Below are 21685 nucleotides of genomic sequence, written 5' to 3'. Positions count from 1 at the left end.
AATATACTTTGTTTAAATGAGTATAGCATGTGTGGAATATGTTCCCATTGTCAGCTTTCAGTTGTATATGTTTGCTTCACACAAGTTTCAAAAAATACATCCAGTCCCGACTTCAAGTATTTGGACAGTTTTTCATTTTTGTTCTTCTGGCTCTGTACTTCAACACATTCAAGCTGAAATAAAGTACCAAATACTATGTCAAAGTGCCAAGTTTCAGCTTTAATTTGAGCAGGTCTACATCTTTATAGAGCAGACCTTAGCAAGTCAATGCAGACTCAACGCATGGTGCGTTCTGAAGTGTAGAATTCATTATTTTGAAATCAATGTCTTATTGTTTATCAAATCACAAGTGACATTGACTATACTGTGTAGCTGTTGATTATTCACAGGGATCCTGTCCCCAGATAAATAGAGTTTTAATGTGGCTTATTGTCCTGTCATTGACATCGTTGTCATGGTGACATTAACTGCTGCAGAGTGTTGTGTGTTGTTGCTGCGAGTCGCGCCAGAGAATTTGCTATCAGCTTCTAAACAACAGATACAGGATGTGTTTTATTTTCTCTGGAACACGATATCTGCAACCGGTGTAAATGTAAGAGTAAGTCGGAAATAAATACAAACTAAACTGAGCTGAATCTGTTTCATTTCTACGTGAGCTCATTTACACGAGCTGTGCCGTTTGTAGTGTAATCACACATCGGAGTTCAGGGCTCACACTGATGCAACTGATTGCAGGCAAATGGTGCAATTTCTCCCACCACGCTCAGATGTATTTTGACTTTTTGGACTGTAAAAGTCATAAGTGGGTTGATCAAATATTATGTTGCTATTGCCAGTCGGTCTAGACCTCTGATACTGAATACAAATCACATGTGGACCTTTGAGCAATAAATACGAGAGAAGAAATTGCGTGAGGAGGAAGTCCTTTAAAACTGAGTCCAAAGTTTAGGAGTTCAGAAGTGACTGGAAACATACATGTGAAGTCAAACAAAATCATAAGATTCCATATTTTGTGGGGAATCCTGTGCATTAAATCAGATAGATAGATAGATAGATAGATAGATAGATAGATAGATAGATAGATAGATAGATAGATAGATAGACTTTTTGACTATTTTGACTGATGCTCATGCTTGTTGTGGAGTCTCTCCCTTTAGTCTGGTCTTCAGTTTTAGTTTTCCTATCTTTTTAAAATTGACCAAACTACCTTTGATATTTCTCTGATTTTTTTCCCTTTTGTTCTGCCTTTCTATGATGTTGTTCACTTGTATCATCAACTCTCACATTGACAGACTACCCCACTTCAACCCAATAGGCAGCAAACTCTAAACATGTGTGTGTTGTGAATGGATGATAACACTGAAACAACACACAATTGTGCAAGAAACAACCATCCAAGAAACATTAATTTGGGCTTCATGTGTACACTACCTCCCTCACTGTTCTTTCTATATTGTTGCAACCGTACTGCAGATACAACTTGGCATTTTAATAGCATCACTTACCTTAGTTCACACTGAATGTGCTGAAGTCTGAAGAACAGATGTGGAACCTTCTCAAACTATTTCACCAAGACTCTCATGATAAACTGTGGACTGTGATCTTGTGAAATTTATTTTGTGTTTTTGAAACAAGTTTAGTTGAATGACAAGGGGGGGAGGGGGGAAAGCTCACAAAGATGTGAGGTGAAACTATTGCCATCACACTCTCAGCAGCCTGACCTTCAAACCCTCAAATACATAATCCCACAGCCTCGCTATATAAAGAGCCTGTACAAGAGAGAGGCAGCGACTCTAATCTGATGCCCTGATGGGACTGTGTAATGCAGGAATGAGTTCAGAATGGAATCAATTTTACTCTTAAAGCATCTGAATGAAGCCATGTCTTTGGGGAGTGACAGTAGGCGACCTCTCAGCTCGTTGTGGACGGTGTGATGATGATATTAGCAGCAGGGTCTTAAATGTTTTATCTCCATCTCTCTCCCTGCAGTCTCTGAGATAAGCCTCGACAGGCGAGATCTGAACTCACACTGCTCCTTTTTCTTCAACACAGATAACACTTCAACTCCATGAAAATATCTATAATATCCACTATTTAAATTCCGCTGCTGCTTCAGCTGTGAACTGACAGGAGCACTTCATTTTTACAAGACTGTTATTTGCATCAGAGTTTTCCTGGAGAGAACATTTTAAATTTGTGCTAATAGCAGAAAAAAAAAGAACATCTCCATGTGTGTTGACAAATTTCACATAGTGGTATTTGCAGCTGGCCTGCTGTGTTCTGACTAAAGCCCTCAGTAGAATACACAGGTACTGACCTTACATGAATCAAGTGGACGTGTAGCAACTAAAACCCTGTCGACATTTCCTGTAGTTCAAAATTCCACAGCTCTTTTGAGGAAACCCATAAAACATTAGAATTCATGAGCATGAATACAGCCACAAGATGGATTGAATTAAAATTATGTAAAGATATTCATGGTCCCCGGTGGATGTATGCTACTTGTTTTGCATGCAGCCAAGCAAAGAGGTTCACATGTGTGCGTTTAGCTGAAATACCAGGATCTATCTGATGAAGTTTGATTACAAGGAGCTCTTGTTTCCTTCAAGGTGAATAGTAATGACTTTGGTGCCGTCATTAGGTCAAATTTTCAGCTTGTCTAACTTTTGAAAGGGTCACATCACATACGACCTCTAATCCTATACTATTGCTTTTTGTTTTTTTATTTTTTTAAATAACATGCTTTTGTGTGAAAATAGCATCCCTTTATAACAAGCTTCTATTCCATGTCCTGGCTTGGCTGAAAAGGAGTGACAGAAAACGTAATCCGGGATAAATGTGTTTCTTAAGTTCATTTTTCGGAGACAGAGATTATTCAAAACAGTTTTACTGTATTTGGGTTTTGCTGCAGTATTCTTTAAATCCAGGTTCTTCTTTCTTTAAGAAAGCTCTCAAATGGCTCTGCTGTTTAAACAATCGAGGTCAGCCCAACCAGACATGATTATTTTCAGCCATTACTCCTGTTTCTTTTCCCCTAGAGATTTCCTGCGACAGTTGGATGGTGAATAGCTCTGTCTTTCTGACCACACTGAAAAAAAAAATCCTCTCCAGAGCCAATTAAGTTGGGACAGTTTACAGTCTGTGGTTTGGATCTTGTGCAGTCTCTACTGTACTTTACTTCACTTCATGTCAAAGGCACAAAGTTCATCTTCAAAACTCCACCACTGCTCTCGTTTATCTGTCCCAGAGGCAATGCTGCAGGAACAATAACTCAAACTTCAAGTGTGTTTTTAGCAGCAGTGTCTTCAGCGAGGATGAAGCAGAGTTTAATGACGTGAAGAAGTGGAGAGAAAGAGGCCATCACCTTTTATAACTGAAGGCAGATGGAACACCAGCTGCTTGCAGCAGCAGAGAGAAGAAAGTGGATCAACCAGTCACAACAATGGAGGACACGGATGCTACTGCAAATAAGAAAGAGTATGAGATCAAACTATAAAGTTGTCATCACATCAAAACCTTCTGTCTTCTTTTATATCAGCTTTCTAAGAACCAGAAAAGTCAGGTCTGCTTTTAATCCTATTTCAACTTCAATAACAACTAATTCCATTTGCTAAATTGCAAACAGCCATGAGTGAACCAGGTGCTACTTAGGTCAAAGTGGATCTTCAAGCTCAAGTCTTGTGGTTCTTTTCAACCATAAAATTGGTTGAGGGGTTCTTTAACTGTTACTTTAAACACAAGAATGAATTACAGACTGTTGAGGAATGTTATTTGTTTTGTAGGCATTTGGTTATTAATGAAAACATTGGACTAATTAACATTTTGGCACAACATAAGTAAGGCTATGACAGGCTTTCTTAAAGGGGACATGAACATGAGTAGCACCAAATTTTACAACAATCTATTCAATAGTTTTGCAGACATTTAACTGATAACTATAAACGTGACCCTCATGGTGGCACCAACGAGGAAAAGTCATGGGACCACCAAATCCATCATGTCATTACCCGTCATTAGGCACTGGCCTTCCACTACATTTCTATCTTATAATGATAATAACCTAAGGTTTATATCTTTTCCTTCTTTTTTGCTAAAATATATATTACAGACTGAGTATTCAATTAAATACTTACTAAGATTATCCATTGTCAGACCAGCCAAACATCAGAATATGTAAGCATGTAATTGTTGGCATTGATGACTGTGTCCTTTCTGAAGGTGTGACTGTCAAAAACCTTGGAGTTATTTTTTGATCTTCATCAGACATTTCCCTCATATATCAGGGGTTTTATTGATATATCAGGGGTTTTATTGATACAGTAGCTTTGTGTGTGAGCAATATTGCTACAATCAGAATTATTCCATTACTGCATGCTGTTCACACAATAATCCATGCATTTGTATTTTCCAGATTTTATTACTGTAATGTCCTTTTCTCTGGTATTTCTAGTTGTGACACTTGAAGTCTTCAGCTCAGATAGATCCTTGTTTCTATGAAAGACCTCACCTGGTGAAAATCAAGTTTTTACTTTGCTAAAAAGTGAAAAAAACAGTCAACACCATGATTGAACAATACCACCAAGAGGCTGCAGTGTACCCATACAAAGCATCAGACTTCCAGGGTTTATAACAAACCTAAGGACCCAATTCTGTCAATTGCAGGGTGGAACTTTTTGTGTCGTTATTCTTCTACAGAACTGACTTCTGATTTGAACATGTTTGGCTGACATAGATGAGCTAGACTGAGTGAAATAAGTATATCAACCAAAAAAAAATAATCCAGAAAAACAATTTTTTTAACATTTAGAATTTAATTTCCAGTTGATTGAAGGAAATAAGTATTTGATCCCCCAGGAAAACATGACTCAGTACTTAGTGGAATAACCCTTGTTCACAACCACAGACGTTTCCTGTAGTTGGTCACCAGGTTTGCGTACATCTCAGGAGATATTTTAGACCACTCCTCCGCAGATTCTCTCTAGATCCTTAAGGTTTCAAGCCCTGGCTTAGAAACTTGAAGCTTCACCTCCCTCTATAGATTTTCTAGAGGATTGAAGTCTTGAAAGCTGGCTAGACTGCTCCATGAACTTAAAGTGCTTCTTCTTGAGACACTTCTTTGTTGCCTTGGCCATGTGCGCTGTGTAGTTATCTTGCTGGAAGACCTATCCACAACCAACAAGTACTCTGGCTGAGAGGAGGTTCATGCTCAAGATTTCTTGGTACATGGCGACATTCATTGTTCCTTTAATGAGGTGCAGTCATCCTGTACCCTTGGCAGAGAAACAGCCCAGAAGCATAATGTTTCCACCTCCATGCTTGACTGTGGGGATGGTGCTATTGGGGTGAAAGTCAACATTTTTTTTTTTTTCTCCAAACATGATGAGTTGAACTGATGCCAAAGAACACAATTTTGGTCTCAGTTGATCAAATCACATTCTCCCACTCCTCCTGAGGATCGTTTAAATGTTTATTTGCAAACTTCAGACAGGCTTTATGATTTCTTAATGAGGGGGACCTTGTTGGCGCTACAGGATTTCAAACCATTATGACGCAGCGTTACCAAAGATTTTCTTGGTGACTGTAGTCCCAATTGCCTTAAGATCATTAACAACTTCCCCCTATGGTCATAGATACTGCATGATGTGAGATCTTGCGTGGAGCTCCAGATTGAGGGCGATTGTTTGTTGTTCTGTGGTCTTGTAGCCCTTTCCAGCCTTGTGAAGCTCTACAATCTTGTATCTGACGTCTCTGGATAGCTCTTTGGTCTTACCCATGGTGGTGGAGTTGAAGACGCAAAATGTGATTGTTTGGACAGGTTTCTTTCACACATGCACACAACAACAGTTCAGATTATTAGAATGCTCAATATATGTGCCTCTTGGACACATAGCCAATCAGTGGGAGCCAGAATTCTTGCTGGCTGCAAAGGGGTCAAATGCTTGTTTTTCTTGATCAACTGGAAATTAATTTAGAACTGTTAGAAAATGTGTTTTTCTGGATTTTTTTTGGTTGATATTCTGTCTTTTACAGTTATAATAATGCTACTATTAAAATTACAGACCACTTGTTTTTTTGTATGTGGTCAAAATCAAGAAGTATGCAGGAGATCAAATACTTATTTCCTTTAATGTAGTGTGCTGGAGCCACCATGTGTGGGGAGGAGGGGATGGGGAAAACTGTGCATAGCTTTGGTGTGAAGCTGTATTTAAGCTGTGTAAGGCAGGAAATGGTTGTTTTTGTTGAAAAGAACCTCTAAATTAGCTTTTAGAGTTAAATGAGTGGATCAATAAAATAAATACAAATCAGCTGGCTTCAGAACATGTGCCTACCGTGCCCCTTATCTCTAGAATAGCCTTTCATTGGTAAAGAGGTTTGGTGTAGGTATCAAGACAGAAAACCTAACTTTATTCATGGCATTCTCATTATTCAGTTGGTTGATTGACTGATTGATTGATTTTGCAGTAAATACTTAATAGATGATATTATTATCAAAGGAAGTGCAAAATCCCACTGGTCCAGTATCGTTAGTGAGAAATTAGTGATAATCTGGCAGTATTTAGTGTCCTGGAGCATTAATAAAGCCCCTGACCTTTGTTTCATTGACAGCAGATGAAAGTTTAATGGTCCCTGTGGTGATACGTCAGCACAGCAGAGTGAAGAAAAGAAAAAGACAAATGGTAAAGTTAATTAAAACAGTCCAGAGAAGACATAATGAGTACACAGAATATATAATAGCACAGTCAACAGATAAACAGGAGTGAAGACAGAGCATGTGCATTAACAGACTGACACATGGAAGCAGATGTGTTAATGTGTCTGCTGCCAGATGTTCAAGCTGCTGAACAAACATCTAGACAAACCAGCAGAGCTACACAAGTAGGATGATGCTTAGCAGAAACCTGAAAGAAAGCCGTGGGGCGGGATGGCTCAGTACTTTTCAGCAAAAGCTGAAATATCCGTTTGATGGATTTCCGTGAAAACTTGTGGAGTCATTAATGGTTCACTTTAAGAGTCTCTTCACTTCTCCTCACAGATGCAGATGATTCCTCCTGCTTTGCAGATGATTTTGATAACATTTTACCTTCAAGGTGTATTCTACATGTTACCCACGTTTCAGCGCTTTGTGACTTACCCCCTAGGAGGAGTTAGCTCAGATTGGACAAACAAACAATCCAAAATGGCGGACTTCCTCTTGGGTTTAGGGTATGGCTGTCACTGACTTTTTTGTTTGTCCTGACCTTCTCCATATACCTACCAAATTGCGTATCTCTAGGTCAGACATGCTTCCGATGGGACTCTGTTGAAATTTTCTAGGTGGCGCTGTGGAGCCATTTTTCTATTGAGGTGTGTATTTCCCCCTAGTTATAAAATTTTTCACTGGGTCTGATGTGTGTGCCAAATTTTGTGGGTTTTTGAGTACTTTTAGGACCTGAAAAACACGTTTCTTTGTGACGAAGTAATAATGACGTAGCAGTTCCAATAGGGTCTTATGCACTGTCGTGTTCGGACCCTAAATATACAGAAGCTGAAAGAAATGGTCAGAGATTTACTTTAACGACAGGTTTATAATAAACAGTTGGTAATTTCAGCTGCAACTGTCACTGGGGACAAGGTGAAAAAATACCTTGATCCACTCCAGACTGCAATAGAATCAATGATGATGTTAGAATCACCTTACCTGCCCTGCAGGAAAATATGAGTCTGAATAAGGCTTTAAGTATGAATTTATAACTATGATGGACTACTCTCAGACAATTAACATCTCAAAAGACTAAAACATCCTTCAGGCTGATCCTGACATATGTCTCATTTATTATCTTCTATTAAATATTCAACATCGTCTCTCTCTTTCTCCCTTTCAGGTGGGGTTTGCATCGCTCAGTCTCTGAAGATTCCTCGGGAGCCGAGACCTGGCGAGTTTGATAAGATCATCCTTCGTCTGGTAGAGACACCCAACGCCCGAGCTGTCATCATGTTTGCCAACGAGGACGACATCAGGTAGAAATGTTATTCCCCGCACGCACAAAATTTATTAAATTCGAGTTGTGTGAAGTGATTTAGTGACGACTTCTTCCACATTTGAGCATCAATATTGGTCCACAAATTTTACACAGCAAAATCCACAATTTAAGAGCGAAATTACTGAACGCCTTTCTCATCATTTTGTTTGACAGTTTCACAGCTATTGCAAACGAAAATGTCCATAAAGATGAAATGTTACTGAGGTAAAGACAGAGACTGGAATGTCAAACATCAGTGAGACTCACCAGTGATGAATATAATTCAGGATTTAAAAAAAAACGTTAGGAGGAACAGCAGCAGGAGCGGCAGCAGTGACTTCATCATTTACTTAAAAATAGAAATTATTCCCGACATGGAGGAAGCATCTATCAGGATCTAACAGCAGGTCATAATATGACCTTTCCTTCACCTCAGACAGGTGAGCCATCACACAGAGTCACTGCTGGAGTTCAATATTTTGTTACACAACAGTTTTAGATTTAGATTTATGCATTGTTTTCCTGGTGTTCTGATCAATTGTATGTGTAAAAGTCTACCAGCTAAGACCTCGACAAAAAAATGTAGAATCCCAATGAAAAGTGGGCACATATATTTGACATATGGTTCTGGATGGGGCTGCAGGGTGGCGCAGTTGGTAACACTGTTGCCTCGCAGCAAGAAGGTTGCCGGTTTGCGTCCCGGTGGGGGCACCGGAATCTTTCTGCGTGGAGTTTGCATGTTCTCCCCGTGCAGCGTGGGTTCTCTCCGGGTTCTCCGGCTTCCTCCCACACAGTCCAAAAACATGTTGAGATTAATTGGTGATTCTAAATTGTCTGTAGGTGTGAATGTGAGTGTGCTTGGTTGTCTGTCTCTAAGTGTGGCCCTGTGATGGACTGGCGACCTGTCCAGGGTGTCCCCTGCCTTCGCCCTAAGTCGGCTGGGATAGGCTCCAGCCCCCCCGCGACCCTAGTGAGGATTAAGCGGTGTATAGAAAATGGATGGATGGATGGATGGATGGTTCTGGATGTAGAAGCATTTCTTTCTCAAAGAAAATAGAAAAGACTCACAATTCTTCCTCTCCTGGTTCAATCAACACTCCAACAGAATTACAAAATATCTGATTCTTTGATAAAAAATCAAAAGTACAAGCTTGTTCACACCAAAGTTTCATAGGAGGAAGTTGCATTTCAACAAAAAAATATCCAGTCTCTTAACTTAGAATTCACCTGAGCCACTAATGGAACTCAGGTGTTCAGAAAACCCAACGACACACAGCGGTATAAATCAATTCACTTCTTAATTCTGTGTCAGTTTTGCTGGAGAGTGTTTTGACTTCAGTACCTTTTACATTCAGGCTTCTTCTGTATAGCAACAGCACCTGAGTCTCATGGGTATTGTAGTATCCACGATGCCGAACCGATGGACGAAACATAATTTCAGGATCGAAGTGGAGATAATTGAAACTGGTGGCAACAACTTAAACCTCGATGCTGTTGCATTATTAATTACACCTTAGAGCCTCGCAGACGCACTTTGCGCCCCAGTTCATATTCCTTTCTTCTTGGTTGACCTGCTTTAAAAACATGTATTGCAGTGAAGTGTCACACATATCAAATGAAACTGCACCAGGTGACCTTTCCAGCAGCGACAGTTGCTTGTCTGTGCGATGAAGCAGTGAGAAAAACAATTCAGAATTTACATCAGATTTAATTGTAGTTACAACCTGCGTGTCCATCACTACACTCACAACAAAGAGCAGAACCAGACTTTTGTAATCATACACATTTGTTGTGAATACAAATCAAACTTCTGCTAATGTTTTATTAATTTCTTTACTGATTTGCCACCTCTGCAAATATGCTACCATATGTGAACCCCTCAGTGAATAAAATCCTGAAATTTATTTCTTTCAGGCCACATGTTTTTCTCAATTTTTACATCATAAAGTATTCCACCATCATGGTTCTGATATTGCCAGATTAGTCAGATGTATATAAAACAATGTGACAACTTCTGATCTAAAACATCTGGAAGTATTTCACATATCAAACACATCTGAATAGACTGGATTGTTGGAGGGAGGAAAGCAACAACAAAATACTGCATGTACGGCAAGAAAACAGCTTCAAAGTAAAGTCAGTAAAATTATCCTTAAAATAGCTAAGGGGGTCCCTGTACTGAGATCAGTACCATAGAAAATGGAAACCTAAATGGGGAAAAAGCTGAACTGATGAGACAGAGGACTCTTTCAGAGAGAGGCTAAACTCTTTTTTTTTTTAACTGTAAATCATGCAAAGATATGCTAGTAGAGCGCCAAGAATAAAATATAGACCTGGATGCATGACACGTCCCCTTTGGAAATATTCAATAAACAGCCAAAAGCCTCATCACCTCCGTAGAAAACAAAAGCCCAAAGTAATTTGCTGCTTTCTTCCTGAAGGACTGCACTGCAATAAAAACTAGTTCATCCACCAGTTCATTTGAAATTAGTCTCCAAATACAGAACAGGACACACACACACACATACCTACTATGTGTTACAATATAGATGCACATACATTCTGTATCTGCACGTTCTCAGATTATTAAATCAGTCCATCCACCAACTGCTCAGAGCAGGTTAAGCTACCAAGTTTCCAATTATGTGACTGAACTAAGATCGTCTCGCTCTCTGTCGCAGTCACACACAATCAGTGTGACAGCTGATGTTAATCTGCAGCTTTGAATCACACACAAAGAAATCAGTCATCCTGAGATCTCCCAGCGCAACACAAGACTCATCAAAGTGTAAAGGACCAGACCGATCAGCTCTCATGTTTCCGAATATGAACATACAAGAAAAGCACAGCAGAGGAGTTTGACATTTGTGGTTTTGAGTGAAACATAGTCGCAACTATTTGAAGGATTGTCATGGAATTTGACCTCAGGGGGATTGTCACTTTGTGGATCCTTTAACATTTCATCTAGTCATTACGTTGTTTATGAACTGTTTGTGAGCAAATACCTGCAGAGCTTTTTAGTGCTGCTTACCAAAAGTTAAGCTTGTCAGGTCAACATGAACATAAACGTTTTACACGCTTAACATCAGCGTGTTAGTTTGTTGTTTTCACCAGACAATGTTCCATGTAGTTTATATTTAGGGGGAAATGAGAAGCGACTCTGTCCCCTCTCTCTCTCATTGGTTGTCTCATCTGTCACCTGAAAGGCGAATCCTAGATGCAGCCAAACGCAACAACCTGACGGGTCACTTCCTGTGGGTGGGCTCTGACAGCTGGGGCTCCAAGATCTCTCCGGTGGTCCAGCAGGAGCGGGTGGCCGAGGGCGCCGTCACCATTCTCCCTAAGAGGGCATCGGTGGACGGTGAGGCGGCAAAACCACACCACGCTTCTGAAGCTGTGTCGAAAGAAATCATGACTGTAACGACGTCTTCCTTCTTTCTGCAGCGTTCGACCGTTACTTCAAGAGCCGCTCTCTGTCCAACAACCGCAGGAACGTCTGGTTCGCTGAGTTCTGGGAGGAGAACTTCGGCTGTAAGCTGGGCATGCACGGCAAGAGACCTGGCAGCCCCAAGAAATGTACAGGTATGATTCACAGGTCAGAGGTCGACATGAACCTCATTATCCCAGCAGCAGAAACCGTTCTCTACCTCCTCCTTCCCCTATCTGCCCCCTTTCTCCTTATCTGTCTCCTTCTTTCCTCTTCCTTCCTCCTTTTCTTTTCAATGTGCTTCCTTTCCCTCTCTGCTACTTCTTTCCCTTTCGTTCTCCTCCCTTCAGTCTGTCTCCTTCCTCCCTTGTCTTCCATTCTTTGTCTCTGTCTTCTACTTCCCTTTTCTGTTTCCTTCTTCCCTTCCTCTACCTCTCTCTTTTCTTTTGCCTCCAATAAATCTTTATTGCCCCTGTGTCACTATCTCCTTCCTTCTTTTTCTCCTTTTTCTTTATCTTATTCCCTCTTTTTCTTTAAGCTGCCCTCCTTTCCTTTTCTGTCTCCTCCTTTCTTTCTGTACCTATTCTTTAGCTTTTCTACAACACGTCCTTCTTTCCTCTTTTGCCTCCCGTTTTCTTCACTGCATATTTCTTTCCCTCTGTGCTGCATCATTTCCGTCCTTATCGTACCTTCTCCTTTCCCTCTGTGGCCCTGCTGTGGGTCAAAGATACAGTCCTGGTTTCTTTGGCCTTGAGGCCCTTTGAGGCTGTTTTGCGGTTTTGGGCTAAAATGAACTTGGCTTGACTGACAAAGCTAATTATTTACTTTCCTCCTTAGGATTTCCTCAGACACCTTAAAAAGTCTCTCTTCTGCATCTGCTCCCTGAAGCAAAGACCGAAAATCACATCCTGGAAATCTAATATGTTGCCCCGCTTCCACTGTGCTCTCACCCCGCAGTCAGGAACCTCTCAGACTATAAAAGTGTGATTAGGTTAAAGTCTCCGTTCCTGACTCAGCTGTTCTTAGGCGGCTCAGGGCTGTTTCAGGGGGCAGAAACAATGAGTAAAACATGGTTTCTTTCTCTGCTGCAGATCCAGAGCGTGGAGCTTCTCTGTCAGAGCAGCTGTTGGTTTCAGATGATGTACTCAGATACTTTCAGTTCGTATACTACACTGTAAAAATACTCCAAAGCAAAATTTGCTTTTAACAGTGCTTAACTATTATCATTGAAATGTACTTCAGGCCTGAGACGTTAGATAGAATGGACTGTTTCAGTGTCATGTAAGTGGAACAGTGTTACCTAGTGAGTGAGAACTAACTGGAACTGTTTCATATACTTTGTGGTAGTTTAAGCTGCAACCTTGATTCCCCTTATGTAAACTAATAGTATGTTTTGTGTGCAAAATCTTAATCTGTGGAGTTTGCATGTTCTCCCCGTGCAACGTGGGTTCTCTCCAGGTTCTCCGGCTTCCTCCCACACAGTCCAAAAACATGTTGAGGTTAATTGGTGATTCTAAATTGTCCGTAGGTGTGAATGTTAGTGTGCTTGGTTGTCTGTCTCTAAGTGTGGCCCTGTGATAGACTGGTTACCTGTCCAGGGTGTCCCCTGCCTTTGCCCTAAGTCGGCTGGGATAGACTCGTGAGGATTAGGCGGTGTATAGATAATGGATGGATGGATGGATGGATCTTAATCTGTAAAAAAAAAAAAAATCAGTAAATGGCACTAAAGAAATATAATGATACAAACAATCTTTCCTTGTGAAATGTAGTGAAGTCAAATAAAAAAGTGACATAAAATACAAATACTCAAGTACAAGTCCATCAAAATCATACTTGAGTAGCGATATTGAAGTTTAAAAATACTCCACTGCATGAATGTTGTACATTCAAAATTCTACTTCGGCGCCTCCAAAGGGTCATGAAATGATTAAACGGGAAAAAAAGAAAAGGATAATGCACATCTAAAACAAAACAAGGAAGTAAACACTCATGTGATACACAGGATCACTACGTTCATCTTTTACAAATCACTGTGTTTTCTAAGTGTCAGAGAAATAAAATCTTCACCTGAAGTTAGCTTGTAGTGCAGGACACTGGCAAACAAATTCAATATGAGTAAGTGCACTTATCATTTTATCATTTTATCGCAACACATCTTTATTCAGCGGTTTCTCATATATTAAGGATTTTTTTTTTTAAATCATCTTTTGCATCTTTCTCCCTTCATTTGTTTATATTTTCATTAATGTAGGCATGTTTGCCTCACCACAATCCACATTTATTTCCAACAAGAAGGAATATATGCATAAATTAGACAGATGCGTCGTATGTATCCGAAGCTTGAAGACATTTGAAGTGATGAGAATAATTACGTGGTTGTCGTTGCAACACCTGGTACGCTTTTCCTCCTTTGCTTCCTACCATCGCTTCACGCTACCTTTCCGTCTTCTCTGCGTGAGTCGGATGAACAGAAGCTGCTGATAGATTTATATGTCAGCCGCTCCGTCTGATTAGATCCGTGTTGGCTTTTTATTTCAAAGGGAAAAAAATCGTCAGACTGTGACAGCAGGATCGGATAAACCTGTACATCGTTTGTTATGAATTGAGCTGCGTGATAGGTCATAAGTGAGGCTGCAGGAGGTTTTCTCCACTCAGGAGGGTTTGGTGTTTGTCTTACCGTTTTGTGCAATAATTCAGTAAAAAAAAAAAAAAGTGCTGCAGTACCTTCAGCAGTAAAGATAAATTACTTTTGACGGTGGGGAAGGAGACGCTAACAAACATGACCCGAACTGGCATTTAGTCAGTTTGTTACGCAGAAAATTTCACTGGCTGTGAGACTGGAGATACTTTAAGCTGAAATGTATATGAGAAGTATTGCAGTCAGTGTGACTTTGATCAGTAAAACGCACAACACAGGATCACATAAAATGTGACAACCAAGGCTTACTGGTATTGCAGAAGAATTATCACTGCACCCAGTTCTTACACAGAACAGAAATCCTTACTGGCAAGTCTCGCCACTTGGCAGACATCTTGGTGACACACCCAGGCTGTTATTTGGGGCCTAAAAAAAGGTCCTATTGTAAATGAATGAAGAGACGGACATAACTGGAGTGCCGGTGGTCACCAGGGTGTAGGAACTGCTAAAGTTGTCCCTCAAAAAATTGTGTTCTTATAGAATTAAGCTGCATTATATTAAGACTTCAGCTTCATTTGTACTTGTTGTGTGCTTGTTTGTTTTCTCCAATTGTTTGACTAAGTAAAGGAGCCAAAACTATGTGGTTAGGTTTGGAAAAATAGTTAATGTTTCCCATACTTTATTGTAATTAACACTGTAATGTGATTGAGAAAGCAGTTTAGTTGTATGGGAATAAAGTTTTGGTAGAAAGGGCTGATACTGCAAATATATAGTCATCCGTCAAATTTGACAAAAAAAACTTTTTTTCCCCCAAGAAGAGATGCTTTTACTGCATATGCACGCAGCTTTACACCAGCTTGAGTCAGTACAACAACCTGATTGCTTTGGATTTTCCTGGTTTCCTGGTACAAAGCAGACAAAGGAATTTTTGGATCGATGGATGGGATGTGTGTCATATATCTGCCATCTTTGGGACCTGAAGATTTCTATCCAGGGTTCTTGAAGTGACGAGTCTCTTGTTTAGGATGTCTCAGACCTCTATACCACATGCTCATAGTGTCACAGTAGAGACCAGTGAGGCTCTTTTGTCCCTCAAATTACAGATGAACAGGTGGTGTGAGTGAAAATCTGTAGAACCTGATAGACTGTCGGTTTGCTATTTCCTCACAATTGTCCAGCATCTCCTCTGTGTTGGAGGGTCTGTTGTCTCTTTGGGTCATTCCAACACTTGACCTCCATTTGTATTCATGGACTGAATTTGTGACTGCTGCTGAGTGCCAATTAACATGCTGGATAATCATTTTGGGACCCGTCTTCTCAAGCCCATGACACAAAGCAACTCTGACACCCTCAGTCTGCAATTAATCCAGCATCTACTCAATCATGCTTAGTCTAACAATAAGTGTGAACAAGTGCTTGTGAGGAACAGGACAATATTCGTTAGCATCAGACGAGAGCTGTGAGTTTAGTTGCTGTCCATTTAGAGGGAATTAGATTTCCAAAGAAGATGTTTGAAGTATGACCTGAAGGCCCTTTCAGACGTGCATTCATTTCCAAAAATCTGAAGGCTTTCAAAAATTCCAGCTTTGTGTCTGACTTAACACCTTGGTAACTTCTCCATGGAAGTCATAATGATGTGTTACTTGGTTGGACTTTGTAAGATTTCTACAGCACATGTCAGACCTGCATGCTGTCATGGAAGGCAAACACAATCATACATACTCACATACTTTAAGTTGTGTGAAACAATTTAGGAATGTCAGCACCAACATTAGACCAAAGACATCACAGAGAGCAAAAGCCACAGTTTGTTTGCTAAAATCTCAAAACACCTTCCCCATTCACTTCTACAGTTTCACATTTACTACAAACTGAAATGTCCATATAAATAAAACTGTAACAGGTCCAATAACTAAGACTCACCAACAATGAATGTGATTTGAGTTTTGATAAAACTTTAACAGGAAGTAAAGTTTAGTTTGTTGCATCCAGCTGTTACTTCTGCAGCATCGAACAGCAGCAGGATCTAGAGTACATAGAGTGTCCGAGGTGAGAGAGCTGTGAGCGTTTACACACATGGAACAGGAGTAATTTCATTTATTTCTTTCAATAATTACTCAATATGCCCAACACAGAGAAGATAAAACGATAAAACACAATGTTTACTTGTACTGAGGCTGTCCCCCCTCTCTGCTGTTTTAATATTTCTATCTCATAATTAGTAAAGTAGTGGTTGGATTGTCATCACACATGAATTGTCACTGTTTAGGAAATCATAAATAAACTCGGCTCTTAGTTATTTGGATGCTTTGATAAGCTTGGTATTAGTTTAAATGTATTTTTTTGTTTATTAGAAAGGTTTTTTAGTACATACACATGACAAAAAACCTTTATCTGTCCAATCTCATGTGTGTGATAAACTGTTTGCACACTATGGCTCTGTTTCAGAATTTGGTCTGTAGGTCTAAATAAATGAGAACGTCATCACTTTCACAGGTTGATGAAGCAGCAATGTTTTATATCCCAGGTCTGAAAAGAGCTCTAGTGTGTAAACTTTCATACTAAGTGTACCATTTTCAGAGCAACATTGAAGTCTAAGCAATGAAAAATGCATTAAGAATATGGGAGATTACTAGTCTGGGTTAAAGAAAAACAGGATTCCTGTGACTGATGGACTGGAACGGATTCACCTCTGTAGTCCAAACTGGCATGACCCAGTCCTCCTGGTCCTGCAGTCAGACTGGCAGCCCAGCGGGGCTACAAACACAGAGGGCTTTGGCAAGAAATGTTGAGGAAGTGTTAAACCAGGCTCAACTTTTCCTGGACAGTAAAACAGCATCATCCAGCCAGTCAAACACATGCCAGTGAGCACTCCAAGCTAAATTGATTTATGAGGTGAATAATCCATTTTCCTGTTTACCTTGTGATCACTGCTGGTGAAACATGAAATAAGTGAAGGCAAAGATGAACTGTGATTTTTATCGGGCTGTTCAGTGTGTTGGTGCCTCTTCATTTTTCAGTTATTGATGCGTCCTAACATTTAGGGACAGTCTAATAGATAATGAAACTACCCACCAACACAGCTTCTTGGGTTGTTTTAATGAAGAGCTCTTTTCAGTCACAATCTCTTAGTTTTCATGAGCAGAAAAAAAAGAAATAGAACAACACAACTAGTTGACATTAATTTGAATGCAGCGCCCATCACCAAATCCTACATTATAAAATTGACTTCCTCTTTAGTCCTGATGCCTTCACTTGTGGCAGATGGCTTCAGATTTGTTACCACGGTAACAGTAATGTTTAAGGCAGTTTTACAAAGTCTTACTTTCATTCATAGTTTTAACATTTAAAATCCAAATAACTTCCTCAGATTGCCACCTTTACAGTTTTCATGTCTTCATTTTCTCTTTTATGTTTGTACTGTCTCCCATTTTTTAACCAGCAAATAAAAACACATCTAGTTTACTGAGAGGATAGCATGTCTTCAACAGATCAGAATGACTGTAGGTGTAAATATTGGGTTACAAGGCTCAGTCTGTTGCTCTTACACACTGTGTGTTTTAGGTTTAGCAGCATATTTATTCTGGACAAAGTGGAGATGATGTACAAGCATCTCTTGCATCAAAATATTAATACATTAAAAAAGAAGATGTTTTCTCTGCAAAAAGACAAGCCTCTCTTCTACCTGACTATGAGACTCTCCACGATAGGCGTTAAAATCAGAAAATGAAAACGCTGTCGGATAATTGATGAACATTTTTAAGCTACCCCACCTACAGTTACCACAGATCCACTAGAACAAAATGCTGATAATTGAACATGAATGAAATCGAAACCTGTTTCTGCATCAGACTTGAACCTGTATTTGCAAAACTGCTGCTATCAGCTGCAGCAATCAAACAACGTATTTCTAATTTCTGTCACTAGACATCTGTGAGGGAAGGTCTTGTGTCACTCATGGCACTTGGGGGCGCCTCCTCGGAGCAGAAATACAATCTTTGGGATGGCCTTGAAGACGGAGGGCTGACATTATTTTTTGTGTCAAGCAAGAAATGTCCAAAATAGAAAATGTGTATACACATGGACTTAACAAAATCTGTTAGGTGATGGGGGTATCTTGTAGGAAAATGTGAGCAGCACACCCTTTAAACGTGGAGTATGCCATTGTATTACATTGCAGTTTTCATCAGATTCAGTGAATGTCTCCTCATGGTTCCATAGTCGTCCCTTCTGTGTGTGCACTGAGAAAAAATCCTGCAAAGGTCTGTAGGTGAGAAACACCGCGGCTTAGACTGATCCACACTATTCCAGTATATCCACACACACTTCAACTCATGCATGTTTGGTTTGTCATTTGTACATACTTGTCACTGTTGACCAGCACCAAGATGCTGTGACGCATTTATCTATCTCTAACTACTTGTCATTGTGGCTGTCCATGTCTCCCTGAGATTGTTAATCAACATGAATTGTTAATATTTTAAGGCACCTGTGTCTTATTCTTGCTATCTGCCTCTCCCTTTGCTGACTAACTTGGGTGACATGCATGTAGATTTAAGTCAATATCAAGGACAGGAGCAAAGGGAAAACCAAAAGGGAAAAGTGAACCAAAATGATCGTGTACTGGTGTAGCTTTGAAGCTGCTGAATGGGACTATTTGTTCTCCTCTCCAATCACTTCCTGCTCCCTGCTGGCGTTTTTACCTGCTGACTGCAGAGTCCCTGCAGCAGCATGTAATCCTGCCTGATTCAGGAGGACTTCCTCCGTGGAACAGTGGGCCACTGAGGGCCAAATCCATTGCAAACATGTCCGACACGCAAAACAGGATTTGTGGAAGGTGTTGGGTAAATACAGGCGAGCGTCAGCCTCCCCCCCAGTTGCAGACAGAAGTGAAACAGCAGAAGACCGGCGTCAGCGCTCCGAGAAAAGCTGCAGTGTGCCAGCTGCTTCTCTGATAATGCTGCGAGTCTTTACCTGAGCTTTGATCAGGCTGCTGCTGTCAGGACCCCACATCTCAAATGATTGTGTTAGAGGCTCCAGATTGAGTTTTGGGAGCTGCAGCAGAGTCCTCACACACAAACAGACAAACAGCTGAGTCAGCAGGTCAGCATTCATGTGTGCCTGTGTGTTTGCAGTATCTTTCTTTGTGCTGAAAAGCTGCAAAGTGTTTGCCTGTGTTCATCAGCGTGTCTGATGCCACAGCGTGTTGCCTTACAGGGCTGAAGGTCAGCAAAAAGTGATAAAATGACTTACAGGGCTGAAGGGTTGCTTTAAAAATGAATTGTGACAAATTTCTAATTACCTGTTGTGTGTGTGCCTGTGTGTTGCAGAGTTTATAGGTCGAAGGTTATATAATAGACTTATTTTTAATCCAACTTCTTGTAATGATTTAATTTAATAGCTGTTTGGGTTAACTGAGCCTAGACCAACAGAAGAGATGCTGCAGTGTATATGAGAGGAAAAAGTTCATCACAAGTCACACATTTACCATTTTATGTCTCAAAAGGTATTTTAATGTCACGTTTCCTACATTATCCATTTATAGATGTCTATAACCTTGCTCTTACCAGTTGCAGTTCATCTTTGCAAGTTTATTTCTACAAGTAGAAGCGCTCCAATCTCATAATTTGGCCCTTTTACTTCCTCCCTACACCAGATGAGGGTTCTTATTGTGCATTTCAGCACATTTCTGAGCAGTTGTGTGTCATAATGTAACGCTGAAGGACTGACAGAGGTGGCAGCTGCTATCTGGTGACACAAATTAGATCAGTTCTGGCAACAACAGATTATGATTGTTGCGACACCAGTATGATAAAACAGAATGTGTGTGTGAATCTGTTTGGTAGTTTAAAAATATTGGGGGCCTCTCGGGTTTTACACAAAGAAATAGTGTGAAAGAATATAGTGATGCTGCACATCAAATTAAACAGCAGAACCTGGGCTACAAGAATATATAAGCTATTTCTGCATGCCCTAAACACAACTCAAACACCAACTAAATGAATTATCACATATGGAAATCGATATAGTGCCACCAAGTCAACCCACTCGCCACATTTCTGGCTCTGGAGCTACTGTACGTTATGCAAAAAGCACATCCTACCTCTCAATCGAAAGCTGAAAGTTCACAGTTTCTAAACATGTCCATCAAAGCTCTCTAAAACCAAAGCATCAGCGAGAAATTACCCGAAGAACAGCAAAAACCCAAACCGCTTCATCAAACTGTAGTCGTAAAATGTCTCTGACTTTAGCTGTTTTTCCATGAAAAGTTTATTTTATCAGTAAATCCACACCGGAATCGGTTAGTACTACTTCCTGTGTCACATGGAAATCATTCCAGGCATCTTTTCGAGGCTCCAGTAGCAGCTTACAGCGAGCAACTCGTCTACAAGATGGCATTCTGCTGATTCTGATTGGCTAGCAGTGCTGTCAATCTCATTTTGGTGGTTATCGCTATATTCTATTGGCTCTACTGATTTGAAGGAGGGTTCAATCACCGAAATCGACCAATCCATGACGGAGATACAGCCTTGCGTCATCGCAGCAGCTCCACTGCGCTCTGATCGCCATGACGCACAGGCTGCGTAACGCAGACATCGGTCTGGTTGGATTAAAAAAAACTAAAAAGCTGCTGCATTTGCATGTATTGAACACCATTAGTGATATACAAGTGAAATATATAGTTAGTACGTGAGAACATTCAGATGATCACAAGTGTGCAAAAATGTGACTTCGCCTGAACTGTCTGGACTAAAAACTTTGTAATTTTTCACTTTATCAGAGTCAACCTTTGCAGAGAGAATGTTCACATATTGTGCTATGATTTTGGAGAGGTTTAGAGCTGCAGCTGGATCATTACAAAGAGATTATTATCCTGAAACTGCTTTTTTTTTCTGAAATGTTTTTAATTTGTGTGTGCCATCTACATTTGCTTTTAACCAGTAACATATATACTGATATTAATACATCTGATCAAATCTTACAAGTGTTCCTTTTATTATGACACAAGAATTATTATTTTTATTATGGGTATGTAATTTTCGAGCCAAGGCCTGAAAAATAGCTGAGGGCTTCAAGGGTTAATAAAATATTTGTTCATCCAGAATAACTGGAGACTCATTTAGTCAGTTACACACAGTCCACTTTTTCTATGACATGGGCTTATGTGTATCATGACAGTCATTGTAAATTATTTTGGACATAATGTCACACATGACAGAGTCAGACGAAGAGCGAATTTTCAGCTCAGTATTATTAGATAAAAAACATCATGCATCTGCATCGCATGTGGCCCTGTCAGGTTATAAGACACTGTCATAAATGTGGAGATGTGGAGTGTTTTCTGGAGAAAGATGTCCTGTTCCGTCAGTCTTTGTTATTTATGAAGACATCCATGGGAGAAGCTGCAGCTTCCTGCAGATACTGTTCATCTCATAATACAACACTGGTGGATTACCTCCACACATGGCCTTTATTTCTGTAATTCAGAATAGATGATCAAACTGTTGTGTTCAGTTTGTCTATTAACAATAGCTCCCATCACTGTCGATCACATCACTATTAAATTATGACCTGAACACATAAAAACCTTTTATATGTATTTGTTTTTAAATCTCTGCT

The 21685-nt window shown here is 40.1% G+C and overlaps 1 protein-coding gene across 1 annotated transcript in view; it reads left to right on the top strand.

The window, feature by feature from the left end:
* LOC103364933 (metabotropic glutamate receptor 8-like) overlaps window positions 1–21685 on the top strand; it is a 136257-nt gene that overhangs the window by 43258 nt on the left and 71314 nt on the right. Inside the window, exons 2-4 of the mRNA XM_008292233.1 lie at window positions 7863–7998; window positions 11207–11361; window positions 11445–11582. Of these exons, the coding sequence (XP_008290455.1) occupies window positions 7863–7998; window positions 11207–11361; window positions 11445–11582 (429 nt within the window). The remainder of the gene's footprint in view (window positions 1–7862; window positions 7999–11206; window positions 11362–11444; window positions 11583–21685) is intronic.

The sequence above is a fragment of the Stegastes partitus genome, unplaced genomic scaffold (genome assembly GCF_000690725.1).
Source record: "Stegastes partitus isolate 25-593 unplaced genomic scaffold, Stegastes_partitus-1.0.2 Scaffold796, whole genome shotgun sequence".
Lineage (NCBI taxonomy): Eukaryota > Metazoa > Chordata > Actinopteri > Pomacentridae > Stegastes > Stegastes partitus.
This window is presented reverse-complemented; position numbering and strand designations above follow the sequence as displayed.